Below are 17398 nucleotides of genomic sequence, written 5' to 3' on the forward strand. Positions count from 1 at the left end.
TTCTATGTTTCTAATAAAGCTGAAGTGAATATTGGGCTGGTGACACCCTGGCCTCAGTGGTCATAATGGCAAATGTACACAAATTGGTGCTGAATCAGATAGTGTCCTCTGGTCTACCCAATTTGTCCATCCACATTGCCCAGTAGTTGACAGGGGTGATTGTGGTAAGGTTTGGCAGTCCCAAGTTGCAGCACTTCACACTCCCATCATGGGATTGCAATAGGTTCCACACAAGCTTAAAATGATTTCCACCTGGAAACATTCAGAGCCACAGAAAAACAAAATAATTTTCAGGACTGTATTTATTTATTGAACTTATTATAATAATTTCATTTGCTATTGGAATGTTTTGAGAAATCCGATATAACAGTTAATGTTAGGAATGTCTGCTCCCAAACTTGAACCAAATGCTAAAAAAATATATATTTTAAGCACCCCTGAGAAGAAAGGGACATCCTTGATTTCTATTAAAATGTAACTATACATTTTTTAAAAATAAATACACTTTTGCAGCAGATTATTTAACAACATGTTTCACACGGCGTCTTCTTCTGTTTGGTGAGCTGTGCTAAAGGAGTCCCTGCCCTTTCATTGACCAGCCCTCATTAATCTTCCATTGTTGGTGATACAAAAGATATGGGTAGGCAAAAGTTCTCTCAGATTATACTTTTTTTTGTTTACAAATCACAATTTACTAACATCAGCACCATTTTAAAGTGTAATATGCCAATGGCACTTACTAAACATTTTCCATTTATATAAATTAAAAATTTCAAAGTGAATACTAACCCCAAACAGGCTTTTTGAAACGCAATTTTGTGTTACAGATGCTACATGCTCTAGCTTCTGTATTGCTATTAATTATATTATTTTCCTCTCCATCCCCATTCTCCCATGGGACCCAAGCACCACCATTAAGTGTTGGGTGGCTTCGAGGATCTTTAGGTGGGTATTTAACAGGAACTGCAGTTTTGTTGTACTGAACAAGTCTTAAGAGTAACCTCTTGACAACCTCTGGGTACTGATGAGAAAGATCAACTCTTTCATATGGATCAGCAGTTATGTTAAACAGCCACAGTGATTTTCCTTTAGGCCATAGTATTCTTTCCAGATTCCACCACTTCCCGCCAAAGTTTGGGAAGGTTTGGGGTGGGATCCAGTCACTCAAACCCGGATTCCCTGTCAATAATTTCCAGTCTTTAACTCGGATTGCTGCTTGGATTGCTGTGTCCCAAATTCCAAATCCGTCACGAGGTGATCTGGTTTTAACACGAGTGTAAAGGGGGTCAATGTTATGCAGGATATCCATCCGTGGAGAGGGTTTGCCTTCACTTATAGTCTCCCAAACATCATATCCATCAAGCCCCAAATCCTCCTCCAGCTCTCCTTCTGCCAGTGTTACGAGAGTAGGATACCAGTCTGTAATGTGCATTAGCCCCCGACTCACACTCCCTTTGTTTTTAATGAGTGGGCTGTGCACAAAGCCAATGCCACGAATTCCTCCTTCCCAGTACGTTCCTTTCCGTCCACGGAGTGGCCAGTTGCTTCCCCCTGCCAAGGGTTGCCCTCCATTGTCTGAAGAGTAAATAATGACACTGTTGTCATAGTAACCATATTTTCTTAATGCCTTTGTAAGATTATTTACTGCTTCATCCAAACATGTTACCATAGCAGCATATCTCCGCCGACCTAAGTTGTCAATTGACATGTATTGGCTCAGGTATTTCTTTGGTACTTGTAGGGGTGTGTGAACAGCCTGGAAAGCAATGTACAGAAAGAGTGGTTTCTGAGGGTTATGAGCTGCTAGAATGTCCACTGCTTTCTGAGTATATAGGAAAGTAGAATAAGAGTGAGCCCTGTACTCCCAAGCCACATTTTCATCCTTATGCAAGTCATAGCCACATGTTTTTGGCCCATCACAGATTTCGTGGGTGTAGTAATCACCACTGCCCGTGAGTGACCCGAAAAATGTATCAAATCCTTTACGTGTGGGCAGACACTCTTTTTTATAAAATCCTAGATGCCATTTTCCAATCATGTGCGTTGAATAGCCAGCTTCTTGAAGCTTTTGAGGTAGTGTTACATTAGTAAGGGGTATGCAGTTGGGTTGTCCAGCCCTTATGATAGAGTGTTGAAGTCCCGTGTGTATCTGATACCTACAAAACAAATCAAAAATCTGCATTAATCAGCTGTACAATATGGTATCTCCAGTCCACCTGCACTTTTTACACTGTTGTGAATAGTGAGTGACCATTGCACAATGTAAGGTGCTGTCACAGAAACAACTAGTCATTTGTGAAGTATCTGAACTGGTTCAGCTCCTCAATTAATCAGTCCAAAGTGCCATTGTAAGCAGTACGGTGAATGAATAAACAAAAGAGGAATGAGGCAGAGAGCGAGATAAAAGAAAAATGTTTTTAATATCTCCAGCAGCAATTAAATGCTGGAAGAATGAGATTTCACATTTGAGTAAGTTAATTTTCAGTGCCAGGGAGTTGCTTAACAGTAATTAAGACCGACCACTCTGTTAAAAGGGTAGTTGGAATGGAATGGGCAAATTATAATTTCTGTGGCTCTGTACAAATTGCTTGTGTAAAAAATAAAAACTGAGCGAACAAAGTACAGGGGAACAATATGGTACAGTGTGATAAAGATGGATTTACCACTGACAACCAGATAAAATAGTAACAGGATCAAACTATATTAAGCCAAAATATTGCCATGCCAAGGTATTTAAATTAGGCTCCAAAAGATCTTTAGAATAAGACCAAATAAATACAAAGTTATGGCTACTAGGAGTTAAAGAGTTTTGTGGACAGTCAGAAATTTGTACTATTTGAAGTTATACAGTACACCACAATGGTATTTAAGAATATGCACTCAAAAGAATGAGGAAAATCAGGCATTCAAGCGGATGTGCTCTGTTGCTCAGCAACCCTGGGTTAAATGCTGCACAGCAATAGCACGCAAGTCTAGAGTATTCAAATAAGCCTTAAACAAGCACTTACGTATTGGGGTACACTGTATGTTTCTGTACCTCTCGGAGAAATGCTTTACTTTTCTGCACTTTTCTACATAAAATCAAAATGATATGTTCAAGGAAAGGGAAAAAGAGTTGATTGTCTAATGGATTTTTATGAAAATTCACCAAATTGTAATTTGGCCTTTCATTATCTTAGTCAAGTTAATCTCAAAAACAAAATACGCGGTGTCACACAGTCTAGTGACTTTGATGCTGAGAATATTGCATGCTTTTTAACATTAATTCTTGCATTCTCTCAACTTGGGCAGAACAGGACAGATTTCCTTCAATAATAAAACTGTTCCAAGGGATGACGTGAGAGAGGTTCTTCATTTTGCTGCCAAAGTTTTGCATTTTCACTTCTGGGATTACCTTAATGTACTGCCAGCTGTAAGATATGTTGTATCAGAATTAAGATAGAATATGGGCATGCTGTAGAAAGATACAAAATTTAGAATGTGAAGCCACGAAGAGAATTCATTACTCTTGAGGCAGAATCCCAGCACAACATCAGTGCCGAGGAGAGCATCCTAACTGGTTGCATCACCGTCTGGTATGGAGGGGCCACTGCACAGGATTGGAAAAAGCTGCAGAAAGTTGTAAACTCAGCCAGCTCCATCTCAGGCACTAGCCTCCCCAGAATCGAGGACACTTTCAAAAGGTGATGCCTCAAGAGGGCAGCATCTGTCATCCCATCACCCAGGATATAGAACATACATGGAATAGTATAGCACAGTACAGTACAGGCCCTTCGGCCCACAATGTTGTGCCGACCCTTAAACCCTGCTTCCCATATAACCCTCCAATTTAAATTCCTCCATATATCTGTCCAGTAGTCTCTTAAATTTCACTAGTGTTTCTGCCTCCACCATTGACTCAGGCAGTGCATTCCACGCACCAACCACTCCGAGTAAAAAACCTTCCTCTAATATCCCCCTTGAACTTCTCTCCCCTTACCTTAAAGCCATGTCCTCTTGTACTGAGCAGTGGTGACCTGGGGAAGAGGTGTTGGCTGTCCAATCTATCTATTCCTCTTAATATCTTGTACACCTCTATCATGTCTCCTCTCATCCTCCTTCTCTCCAAAGAGTAAAGCCCTAGCTCCCTTAATCTCTGATCATAATCCATTCTCTCTAAACCAGGCAGCATCCTGGTAAATCTCCTCTGTACCCTTTCCAATGCTTCCACATCCTTCCTATACTGAGGCAACCAGAACTGGACACAGTACTCCAAGTGTGGCCTAACCAGAGTTTTATAGAGCTGAATCATTACCTTGTGACTCTTCAACTCTATCCCTTGACTTATGAAAGCTAACACCTTATAAGCTTTCTTAACTACTCTATCTACCTGTGAGGCAACTTTCAGGAATCTGTGGACATGTACCCCAGATCCCTCTGCTCCTCCACACTCCCAAGTATCCTGCCCTTTACTTTGTACTTTGCCTTGGAGTTTGTCCTTCCAAAGTGTACCACCTCACACTTCTCCGGGTTGAACTCCATCTGCCACTTCTCAGCCCACTTCTGCATCCTATCAATGTCTCTCTGCAATCATCGACAATCCTCAACACTATCCACACCACCACCAACTTTTGTGTTGTCTGCAAACTTGCCAACCCACCCTTCTACCCCCACATCCAGGTCATTAATAAAAATCACAAAGAGTAGAGGTCCCAGAACCGATCCTTGTGGGACACCACCAGTCACAACCCTCCAAACCTGTCCTCTTTCCATTGCTATCAGGAGGTTCAAGAACCTGAAATCACACAAAGAACATTACACAACATATGCCAGTGATATTAGATCTGATTCTGGAGCTAACCTTTTTACCTATAGTTAGTTGGCTCCTTTAACTCCTGCTAATTTCTTGGGTCCAGGAATAATTAACATTCATAATCAAAGGATGCAAAACTAGCAAGTATGTTTAATTTGCGACCGTCTATAATGCCCCTTTTACATCATAATCTGTTTAAAATTATATCCACATGCTATGGTCAGATTCCACACTGCAAGATGTTGCTGAAACCTTCTCCAGCATTTAGAAGCATAGAAAATCTAGAGCACAATACAGGCCCTTCAGCTCACAAAGCTGTGCCGAATACGCCCTTACTTTAAAAATTACCTAGGCTTACCCAAAGCCCTCTTTTTCTAAGCTCCATGTACCTATCCAGGAGTCTCTTAAAAGATCCTATTGTATCTGCCTCCACCAGCGTTGCCGGCAGCGCATTCCACGCACTCACCACTTTAAGCGTAATAAACTTACCCCCAACATGTCCTCTATACCTACTTCCAGGCACCTTCAAATTGTGCCCTCTCGTGTCATTCTCGTGAATTGTGCCATTTCAGCCCTGGGAAAAAGCCTCTGACTATCCACACGATCAATGCCTCTCATCATCTTGTATACCTCTATCAAGTCACCTCTCATCCTCCATTGCTCCAAGGAGATAAGGCTGAGTTCACTCAACCTATTCTCATAAGGCATGCTCCCCAATCCAGGCAACATCCTTGTAAATCTCCTCTGCATCCTTTCTAAGGTTTCCACATCCTTCCTGTAGTGAGGTGACCAGAATTGAGCACAGTAGTCCAAGTGGGGTCTGACCAGGGTCCTATATAGCTGCAACATTACCTCTGGGCTCTTAAACTCAATCCCACGATTGATGAAGGCCAATGCACCGTATGTTTTCTTAACCACAGAGACAACCTGCGCAGCAGCTTTGAGTGTCCTATGGACTCGGACCCCAAGATCCCTCTGATCCTCCACACTGCCAAGAGTCTTACCATTAATATCATATTCTGCCATCATATTTGACCTACCAAAGTGAATCACCTCACACTGATCTGGGTTGAACTCCATCTGCCACTTCTCAGCCCAGTTTTGCATCCTATTGATGTCCCGCTGTAACCACTGATAGCCCTCCACACTATCCACAACACCTCCAACCTTTGTGTCATTAGCAAATTTTCTAACCCATTCCTCCACTTCCTCATCCAGGTCATTTATAAAAATCACGAAGAGTATGGTTCCCAGAGCAGATCCCTGAAGCATACCACTGGTCACTGACCTCCATGAAGAATATGGCCCATCTACAACCACTCTTTGCCTTCTGTGGGCAAGCCAGTTCTGGATCCACAAAGCAATGCCCCATGAATCTCATGCCTCCTTACTTTCTCAAAAAACCTTGCATGGGGTACCTCATCAAATGTCTTGCTGAAATCTATACACACTACATCTACTACTCTACTACTCTATCTTCATCAATATGTTTCGTCAGATCCTCAGAAAATTCAATCAGGCTCGTAAGACACGACCTGCCCTTGACAAAGCCATGCTGACTATTCCTCATCATATTATGCCTCTCCAAATGTTCATAAAGCTTGCCTCTCAGGATCTTCTCCATCAACTTACCAACCACTGAAGTAAGACTCACTGGTCTATAATTTCCTGGGCTATCTCTACTCCCTTTCCTGTAAAGAGAACAACATCCACAACCCTCCAATCCCTCAGAACCTCTCCCATCCCCATTGGTGATGCAAAGATCATTGCCAGAGGTTCAGCAATCTCCTCCCTTGCCTCCCACAGAGGCCTGGGGTACATCTTGTCTGGTCCCAGTGACTTATCCAACTTGATAATTTCCAAAAGCTCCAGCACATTCTCTTCCTTAATATCTACATGCTCAAGCTTTTCAGTCCACTGTAAGTCATTCCTGCAATCGCCAAGATCCTTTTCCGTAGTGAATACTGAAGCAAAGTATTCATTAAGTATCTCTGCTATCTCCTCTGGTTCCATACACAATTTTCCACTGTCACACTTGATTGGTCCTATTTTGTCATGTCTTATCCTCTTGCTCTTCACATACTTGTAGAATGCCTTGGAGTTTTCCTTAATCCTGTCTGTCAAGGCCTTCTCATGGCCCTTTCTGGCTCTCCTAATTTCATTCTTACGCTCCTTGCTGTTAGCCTTATAATCTTCTAGATCTCTATCATTACTTAGTTTTTGAACTTTTAGTAAGCTCTTCTTTACTACTTGACTAGATTTACAACAGCCTTTCTACAACACGGTTCCTGTACCCTACAATCCTTTTCCTGTCTCATTGGAATCTATGCAGAACCACATGCAAATATCCCCTGAACATTTGCCACATTTCTTACATACGTTTCCCTGAGAACATCTGTTTTCCATTTATGCTTCCAAGTTCCTGCCTGATAGCCTGATATTCCTAACTTGTCTGCTCCTATCCCTCTCCAAAGCTACGGTGAAGGAGATAGAATTGTGATCACCATCTCCAAAATGCTCTCCCACTGAGAGACCTGACACCTGACCAGGTTCATTTCCCAATACCAGATCAAGTACAGTCTCTCCTCTTGTAGGCTTATCTTCATATTGTGTCAAGAAACCTTCCTGAACACACCTAACAAACTCCACCCCATCTAAACCCCTTGCTCTAGGGAGATGCCAACCGATATTTGGGAAATTAAAATCTCCCACCACAACAACCCTGTTAATATTTTACCTTTCCAGAATCTGTCTCCCTATCTGCTCCTCAATGTCCCGGTTACTATTAGGTGGTCTATAAAAAATACCTAGTAGAGTTATTGACCACTTTCTGTTCCTTCCACCCACAGAGATTCCGTAGACAATACCTCCATGACTTTCTCCTTTTCTGCAGTAGTGACACTATCCCTGATCAACAGTGTCACGTCCCCACCTCATTTGTCTCCCTCCCTGTCCTTTCTGAAACATCTAAAGCCTGGCAATTGAAATAATCATTCCTGCCCCTGAGCCATCCAAGTCTGTGTAATGGCCACAACATCTTAGCTCCAAATACTGATCCTATGAAACAGAAAAATTTACGTGCATCAGAGATTACAAATATAAATTCCAGTTAATTCCAGATTTAATGGTTCAATATGTTAATTCATAATGAGTAATTTTCAACTTTACCAGCTGGACAGTGATTTTAATAGAATAATTTTATTAGATTAAGAATAATCCGTGTTTCCTATCAAGCTGATGGTCCACTCTTCCATGCTACTGAAATCTGCAATATTGAACATTATCCCCAAACTATAACTGCACGAGGAAGTAAGTCAATCAGTAGAGTAAATAGCAATTTTGTAAAGCAGCAGTTTTTGAGAATAATTAGGGCTTATGCAATGTATGACAAGCTAAAATGCTAAAGCAGAAATAGGAATTAAAAATAAACCATAAATTCTGTTTATCATTTTATAAGTGAACAAATACAATTGATATTGACCTGATATTGGCATACAGTGGGAAACCTGGATAATTTTTCAACTACCTGCCTTCTCAAGAAATACAAACTTTGACTATGTGATGTCTGAATATTTAGTTCTGGATGTACAAAATGCTTTGCAAAGGTACAGGTTAATTACTCTTGTAAAATAACAGGCAAAGCAAATAATGTAAGTGTACATAGGATTTGTATGACAGAGAATGAACAGAGAGTTAAAATAGGCAGTACACTCTTCTACCTATTCATATCGGGATGCCTTTGGCTGAGAATTTTACCTTCAGATTCAGGAGATACCTAGGATCTTACCACAGATGAATGAGGATGAGGCTTTCAGGGGTATTTACTCTGTAATCCATGCTTTTGGTGCAACCCTCGAGTGCTGAGCTTTCAGTAGAAAATGATGGTAGGGGGGATAAGCTCAGAAGCGTTTCTTCCTTGTGTTAAAGGAGACAAAGGCTAAAGATCCATCTCTGGAGCCTTAATGTTGTCTTGGCCTCCTCTACCTGGGTTTTACCCTACTCTTCAGCCTTAAGCCTAAAAGTAATCCAGGAAATTATAGGCCGGTAAGTTTGACGTTTGTAGTAGGTAAGTTATTGGAAGGAGTACTAAGAGATAGGATCTACAAGTATTTAGATAGACAGGGACTTATTAGAGAGAGTCAACATGGTTTTGTGAATAGTAGGTCATGTTTAACAAATCTATTAGAGTTTTTCGAGGAGGTTACAAGGAAAGTGGATGAAGGGAAGGCAGTGGATGTTGTCTACATGGACTTCAGTAAGGACTTTGACAAGGTCCCGCATGGGAGGTTAGTTAGGAAGATTCAGTCGCTAGGTATATATGGTGAGGTAGTAAATTGGATTAGACATTGGCTCAATGGGAGAAGCCAGAGAGTGGTAGTGGAGAATTGCTACTCTGAGTGGAGGCCTGTGTCTAGTGTTCCACAGGGATCAGTGCTGGGTCCATTGTTATTTGCCATCTATATCAATGATCTGGATGATAATGTGGCAAATTGGATCAGCAAATTTGCTGATGATACAAAGATTGGAGGTGTAGTAGACACCGAGGAAGGTTTTCAAAGCTTGCAGAGTGATCTGGACCAGCTGGAAAAATGGGCTGAAAAATGGCAGATGGAGTTTAATACAGACAAGTGTGAGGTATTGCACTTTGTAAGGAGAAACCAAGGTAGAACATACAAGGTAAATGGTAGGGCACTGAAGAGGGCAGTAGAACAGAGGGATCTGGGAATACAGATACAAAGTTCCCTAAAAGTGGCGTCACAGGTAGATAGGGTAGTAAAGAGAGCTTTTGGTACATTAGCCTTTATAAATCAAAGTATTGAGTATAAGAGTTGGAATGTAATGGTGAGGTTGTATAAGGCATTGGTGAGGCCGAATTTGGAGTATTGTGTGCAGTTTTAGAACATAGAATAGTACAGCACATTACAGGCCCTTCGGCCCACTATGTTGTGCTGACCCTCAAACCCTGCCTCAAATATAACCCCCCACCTTAAATTCCTCCATATACCTCTCTTGTAGTCTCTTAAACTTCACTAGTGTTTCTGCCTCCACCAATGACTCAGGCAGTGCATTCCACGCACCAACCACTCTCTGAGTGAAAAACCTTCCTCTAATATCCCCCTTGAACTTCCCTCCCCTTAACTTAAAGCCATGTCCTCTTTTGTTGAGCAGTGGTGACCTGGGGAAGAGGTGTTGGCTGTCCAATCTATCTATTCCTCTTAATATCTTGTACACCTCTATCATGTCCCCTCTCATCCTCCTTCTCTCCAAAGAGTAAAGCCCTAGCTCCCTTAATCTCTGATCATAATCCATACTCTCTAAACCAGGCAGCATCCTGGTAAATCTCCTCTGTACCCTTTCCAATGCTTCCACATCCTTCCTATAATGAGGCAACCAGAACTGGACACAGTACTCCAAGTGTGGCCTAACCAGAATTTTATAGAGCTGCATCATTACATCGCGTCTCTTAAACTCTATCTCTCGACTTATGAAAGCTAACACCCCATAAGCTTTCTTAACTACCCTATCTACCTGTGAGGCAACTTTCAGGGATCTGTGGACATGTACCCCCAGAACCCTCTGCTCCTCCACACTACCAAGTATCCTGCCCTTTACTTTGTACTTTGCCTTGGAGTTTGTCCTTCCAAAGTATACCACCTCACACTTCTCTGGGTGGAACTCCATCTGCACTTCTCAGCCCACTTGTGCATCCTATCACTGTCTCTCTGCAATCTTTGACAATCCTCTACACTATCTACAACATCACCAACCTTTGTGTCATCTGCAAACTTGCCAACCCACCCTTCTACCCCCACATCCAGGTCGTTAATAAAAATCACAAAAAGTAGAGGTCCCAGAACTGATCCTTGTGGGACACCATTAGTCACAACCCTCCAATCTGAATGTACTCTCTCCACCACAACCCTCTGCCTTCTGCAGGCAAGACAATTCTGAATCCACCTGGCCAAACTTCCCTAGATCCCATGCCTTCTGACTTTCTGAATAAACCTACCATGTGGAACCTTGTCAAATGCCTTACTAAAATCCATGTAGATCACATCCACTACACTACCCTCATCTATATGCCTGGTCACCTCCTCAAAAAACTCTATCAGGCTTGTTAGGCACAATCTGCCCTTCACAAAGCCATGCTGACTGTCCCTGATCAGACCATGATTCTCTAAATGCCCATAGATCCTATCTCAAATAATCTTTTCTAATAGCTTTCCCACCACAGATGTAAGGCTCACTGGTCTATAATTACCCAGACTATCCCTACTACCTTTTTTGAACAAAGGGATAACATTCGCCTCCCTCCAATCCTCCGGTACCATTCCTGTGGACAACGAGGACATAAAGATCCTCGCCAGAGGCTCAGCAATCTCTTCCCTCGCCTCGTGGAGCAGCCTGGGGAATATTCCGTCAGGCCCTGGGGACTTATCCATCCTAATGTATTTTAACAACTCCAACACCTCCTCTCCCTTAATATCAACATGCTCCATAACACCAACCTCACTGATATTGTCCTCATCATCATCTAGTTCCCTCTCATTGGTGAATATCAAAGAGAAGTATTCATTGAGGACCTCTCTCACTTCCACAGCCTCCAGGCACATCTTCCCACTTTTATCTCTAATCGGTCTTACCTTCACTTCTGTCATCCTTCTGTTCTTCACATAATTGAAGAATGCTTTGGGGTTTTCCTTTACCCTACTCGCCAAGGCCTTCTCATGCCCCCTTCTTGCTCTTCTCAGCCCCTTCTTAAGCTCCTTTCTTGCTATCTTATATTTCTCAATAGACCCATCTGATCCTCGCTTCCTAAACCTCATGTATGCTGCCTTCTTCCACCTGACTAGATTTTCCACTTCACTTGTCACCCATGGTTCCTTCATCCTATCATTCTTTATCTTCCTTACTGGGACAAATTTATCCCTAACATCCTGGCCACCAAATTACAGGAAGGATATTAATAAGGTTGAAAGAGTGCAGAGAAGGTTTACAAGGATGTTGCTGGGACTAGAGAAACTGAGTTACAGAGAAAGGTTGAATCGGTTAGGACTTTATTCCCTGGAGCATAGAAGAATGAGGGGGGACTTGATAGAGGAATATAAAATTATGATGGGTATAGATAGAGTGAATGTAAGCAGGCTTTTTCCACTGAGGCTAGGGGAGAAAAAACTCCGAGGACATGGGTTAAGGGTGAAGAAGGAAAAGTTTAAAGGGAACATTAGGGAGGGCTTCTTCACACAGAGTGGTGGGAGTGGGAATGAGTTGCCAGATGAAATGGTAAATGCGGGCTCACTTTTAACATTTAAGAAAAACTTGGACAGGTACATGGATGAGGGGTGTATGGAGGGATATGGGCCAGGTGCAGGTCAGTGGGACTAGGCAGAAAAATGATTTGGCACAGCCAAGAAGGGCCAAAAGGCCTGTTTCTGTGCTGTAATGTTCTATGGTTATGATTGATCTGCCCCTAGATGTGCCCTGGTACTTGCAACCATTCCCAAAAGAGTGTAGCAGCCTGAAATCCCATTCCCACTCACCAAACCCATTATTGTTGCTTCATGGTTTGGGCAGATGTCAATATCTCAACAGTAAAACAAAGCCCAAGCAGAAACTGGAGCTTCAGGAAGGTATATTCATGTGAACCTACCAGCCACTCCAACACTTGCACACCACATTTACACCCACACTTCAAACGGGATCATTTATTGGTATAAGCATAATAAAGTAAGCTTTGAAAAGATCAGCATAAAACTGTAACAATATCAATTGCATTATTACTTGAAAAGGAATATGCTGTTCCACCATATAGTCTGGCAGAGCTGAAATGTTTCTGTTTCACTTTCCATAGATGCTGCCTAATCTGCTGAGTGCCTCATGCATTTTTTTGCTGTTAATATTTAACTAAGTTGTTACTTTCCATTACAGCATGATTCCATGCTTTTCTGAAAATGTGCTACCACTGAAGATGTGATATCTTTATGTGAATGCTTCAGAATTAGCATTTCAGGTAACACTACAGCACAGAACACAGAACAGGTCAGCACAAGAACAGGTTTTTCTGCCCATGATGTTGCACCATACCAATTAAACAAATCCCTCCTGCCTGCATAATGTCTTGTTAATTCCCCATCCTCTGCACAGTCGTGTGCTTATATAAGACCCTCCTTAACTTTTCTATTGCTTTTGCCTCCAACATCCCTGGCAGTGCATTCCAAGCACCACCATTCCCTCTGGGAAATCTCCTGCATATCTCCTTTGAGTTTATCCCCTCTCACCTTAAATACATGCCCTCTAGTATTAGACATTTCAACTCTGGGAAAACTCAGGCTATCTGCACTTCTCATAACCTTATAAACTTCCATCAGGTCTCCTCACAGCCACCAGTGCTCCAGACCAAGCAATTCATTTACCCTATCTCTCCTATAGCACGTGCCCTCTAATTCAGGCAGCATCTTCTGCACCCTCTCCGATACCGCCACGTCCTCCTGATAATGGGACAATTAGAATCCAATTCAGTACTCCAGATACAGCCTAACCAAAATTATATAAAACTGTCTTGACTAAGCAAGGCAAGCAGGCATGGTGTATGCTTTTTTTTTAAAAAAAAAACCACCTGATCAAGCTGTGTAGCCACTGTTGACTTGGGCCTCAAGACCTTTCTGAACATCAAAACTGTTAAGGGTCTTCCTATTAACAGTCCCTTTATATTGTACTTCCTAGAGTGCAGTACCTCAGATTTGTTGGATTAAACTCCTCCTGCCACTTTTCAGTCTATATCTGCAGCGTACTGTGACGAGAAGCCTAGGTGAGGATAGTAAAGACCCAAGTGCTGGAGTATCCAAGAGTACAATCGAGACACAATACGAGACTGAAATGAGCACAGGTTTCAAAACTAGACGCTTGACAAAAATCCAAAGTGGAGCTGTTGATTGAACCCCAAACCCCAGTTCAGGTGCCCTTTAAATATCAAAATCCTGGCACCAAAACATGGCCGCCAATTAGCTGGGTGGGCCTGAATCTCTAAAGGAGCCTTGCCAGTTATTCCTATTCCAGAGATTCAGAGCGTCTAAACCCTGGAAGGTGGAACTGTCCGACACATATCATAACACATACATATTCCACTGTATCATTCAGCAGTATCCACACTATATCACCAATCTTTGTATAGTCAGCAAAATTACTAACTCACCCATCTACAGTACATTTTATCCAGGTCATTTATATTCATTACATTCAGCAGAGATCATAGTACAGATAAGTGTGGAATACCACCAGATACCTCATGGTCCTGCAGCCAGAACAACTCCATTTGACCTCTACTTCCTGTCTTCTATGGGCAACCAAATTTTGAATTGAAACAACAAAGCCACTATGGGCCTTATGCATGTTAATCTTCTGAATGAGCCTACCATGACGTACCTTGCCAAATGTCATTCTGAAATTCACAGCTCTACCTTTATCCATCACCTTTGTCATCGCCTCAACAAGCTCATTAATGTTAGTAAGATATAGCCTAAGTCACACAAAGTCATGCGGACTGTCCCTAATTAGGTCATGGTTTTCTAAACGTACACAAATCCTGTCTGTAAGAATCCTTTCCAATAACTCCCCACACTGACGTGAAGCTCATAAATCTGTAATTTCCAGGACTACTCCTATTTCTCTTCTTGAGTAGTGGGCAATATTACCTACTTGCAAGTTCTCTGGTCCTTTGGCTATAGCAAAGATCTTGCTCAAGGCCCTGGCAACCTCATTTTTTGTCTCTCTTAATAAACCGGGGTATATTCCTGGGTTCATGGGGACTTATCAACCTTAATGTTCTCTAAGAGACCCAACACTACTTCCTTCTTTATCTCAAAATGCTCTAGCAAATTTGCAGGTTCCACACTGAACTCGCTATCCTCCACATCCTTTCCTTTTAAATACCTATATAAAGTACTCACTTAGGAGCTCACACACATCTTTCATATCCGAGCATTTGTTCCCTCTATTCTGGAGTGGTCCCACTTATTCCTTAGTTACCCTGCTCTTGATTAATGTATAAAATGTCTTGGGATTCTCTTTAATCTTCTTGCCAAGAACATTTCATGGCCCCTTCTGGCACTCTGAATTCCCTTCTTGTGTTCTTTTCTAACTTTTTATAATCCTCAAAGGCTCCGTTTGATTTTAGCTTTCTAAAACTTACATGCGCTTTCTTTTTCTTCCTGACTAAATTCACTCTCTCTCTCTCAACTTTGAAAATTCCTTTACCTTGCCTTGCTTGTCCCTCCTTCTTACTCAAATGTAACAATTCTGTATTCAGTGCAGTTGGTTATTAAATATCCTCCACATGTCAGATGGAGACTTGCCCAATAAACAGCTGTTCCCAATTAACTCTAGTTCTTGCCTAATTCTCTCGTAATTTGCTATGCTTCAAATTAATACTCTTCCACAAGGTCCATTCTTTTCCTTATTTATAGCTATCATAAAAATTAAATTATGATCACTCTTCCCCAAGTTTTCTCTACTGAAAGGTCAGTAACTTGCCCAGGAACATTTGCCAACACCACATCTACCCTAGTTGGATTATGTACATACTGATTTAAGAAACCCTCCTGGCTGCATGTAATAAATCCTGCCTCATCTGAGCTCAGGAAGTCTCATTCTCTATAGGGAAGTGGAAGTCATTCATGATAACAATCCTGTTGTATTTACAGCTTTCTCTAATCTGCCTGCATGCCAGTTCCTCAATGTCCCTGGTGTTTGCACCTCTTCTTTTTGAATAAGACATTTGCAATTAGTGGATGAGCCCTCCATTCTGTCCCATTGGGTGTAGCTGTGAAATTAGCTCCAATTATTCCCATCTATTTTTTATAAGACATTGAACTCCTGCACATTGGGTCTTTTTTTAAAAAATGGGTTCTATTGGGTTTTGCAGCTACCTGTAAGGAGATGAATTTCAAGGTTGTATATAGTATATATACCTTGATAATAAATGAACTTTCAACCTCCTGGTCATCCCTGTCCCTTCATAATGGCCACAAGAACGTAATTCCATGTACTGATACGTGCTCCAAATTCATAACCCTTAATTTTAAAACTCCCAGATTTAAAATAATCAACCTCAATCCATCAGTCCAATCGTGCCTGTTATTTTGTTCCTGCCTGTCCTTCTTTACTGAGTCATGACATCTACTTTCCTCTCAATCCCTCCATTTTCTGTCTTGGTTTCTTGATTCTTATTCTCGTGCAAAATGACTTAAAACCCTCCTGAGCAGCACTAGCTATCTAGCAATTCTCCGGCCAGGACAATGGTTCCTTCTGACCAGGAGCTTGCTTGTAATCTTTCTGCTAAAAGCAGATACATTAGGTGACAGCTGTTGCCATAAACATCTTCCTTCTCCTATTGCTATTTGGATTAACAATGCCCCTTTAAAAGATCTAGTTACTGGCCATATTTATCATATATACAGTCAGAATGCAAACTATTTGGAACCATTCCCATTCTAAACTGGGTATAGTTAGCAAATTCAGAACAACGTATGAAAAGAATCAACTCAGCCTCTTTCTGACTATTTGATTCTTCCAAAAGTTTCTGCATATTTTAAAGCTAAACTCCATTCTACATTTTCTGGCTTAACTAAAGTTGGTCTAATTTATATGGAATTTTACTGGCACTGGTCCAAAATATGTTCCCTTCCAAGGGCCTCAAAGAAATGGGGTCAGTAGCAACATTTTATTTTAAAAAAGGTCAAGGTAATGATAAGCCATAACATATGATTAGCAAGTTAAAGTTATAAAAGAAAGAGATATGAAGTACACAAACTTTTATTTGGTGTTATCTGCATGGCAGAAAATAGCTGGATACGGTAAGACTTTGTTAATTATATCTAGTCCTCATAACCATTGGAATAGTCAAATAAGATACAAGAATATTTTATATTTCAAACAACTGGAACATTGCTAACTTTAATCAAATGCTAAATTGAACAGCAAGCACATTTCCAATGAACACACAGTGTATCTGTTATATGCCTCTGTCCTGTAAACTGAAAGCTGCACATTTATTGTTTGCCACATATCACTTGGGACTTCACTTTCTGATTGAAAATGGGCCAAAAACTACAATAATCTATCAACTATAGAACATTTAGATTAATCAGAAGATGCAAAAACTGTCTTATCTCTAAATGCACACATTTTCAAATAAAGGATGTACTAAACTTACAATTAAATACAGTACAACTCAGTAGGTTATTTAACATTTCTGGTGAGAGAAAGAAAGTTAACACAAGACCATAAGACCTAGGAGCAGATTTAGGCCTGTTGGCCATTGAGTGTGCTCCACCATTTCACCATTATCTCTCTTAATCCCATTCTCCTGCCTTCCCCCTGTAACCTTCAATACCCTGACTAACCAAAAACCTATCAACCTCTGCTTTAATTATATGCAATGACTTGGCCTCGATAGCCATTTGTCACAGTGAATTCCACAGATTCACTAGCCTATGCCTAAAGAAATGCTTCTTCATCTCTGATCTAAATGGATGTCCTTCTGTTCTGAGACTGTGCCCTCTGGTCCTAGACTCACCCACTGTAGGAAACATTTTCTCCACATGCACG

General features: G+C 41.3%; 1 protein-coding gene across 1 annotated transcript in view; it reads right to left on the reverse strand.

Moving 5' to 3' along the window:
• Positions 1-284: 284 nt before the first annotated feature.
• LOC140738066 (arylsulfatase J-like) overlaps positions 285-17398 on the reverse strand; it is a 31510-nt gene continuing 14396 nt past the window's right edge. The window contains exon 2 of the mRNA XM_073065130.1: positions 285-2156. Coding sequence (XP_072921231.1) covers positions 785-2156 — 1372 coding nt within the window. The 3' untranslated portion in view covers positions 285-784. The remainder of the gene's footprint in view (positions 2157-17398) is intronic.

This window comes from Hemitrygon akajei, chromosome 13, assembly GCF_048418815.1.
Source record: "Hemitrygon akajei chromosome 13, sHemAka1.3, whole genome shotgun sequence".
NCBI lineage: Eukaryota > Metazoa > Chordata > Chondrichthyes > Myliobatiformes > Dasyatidae > Hemitrygon > Hemitrygon akajei.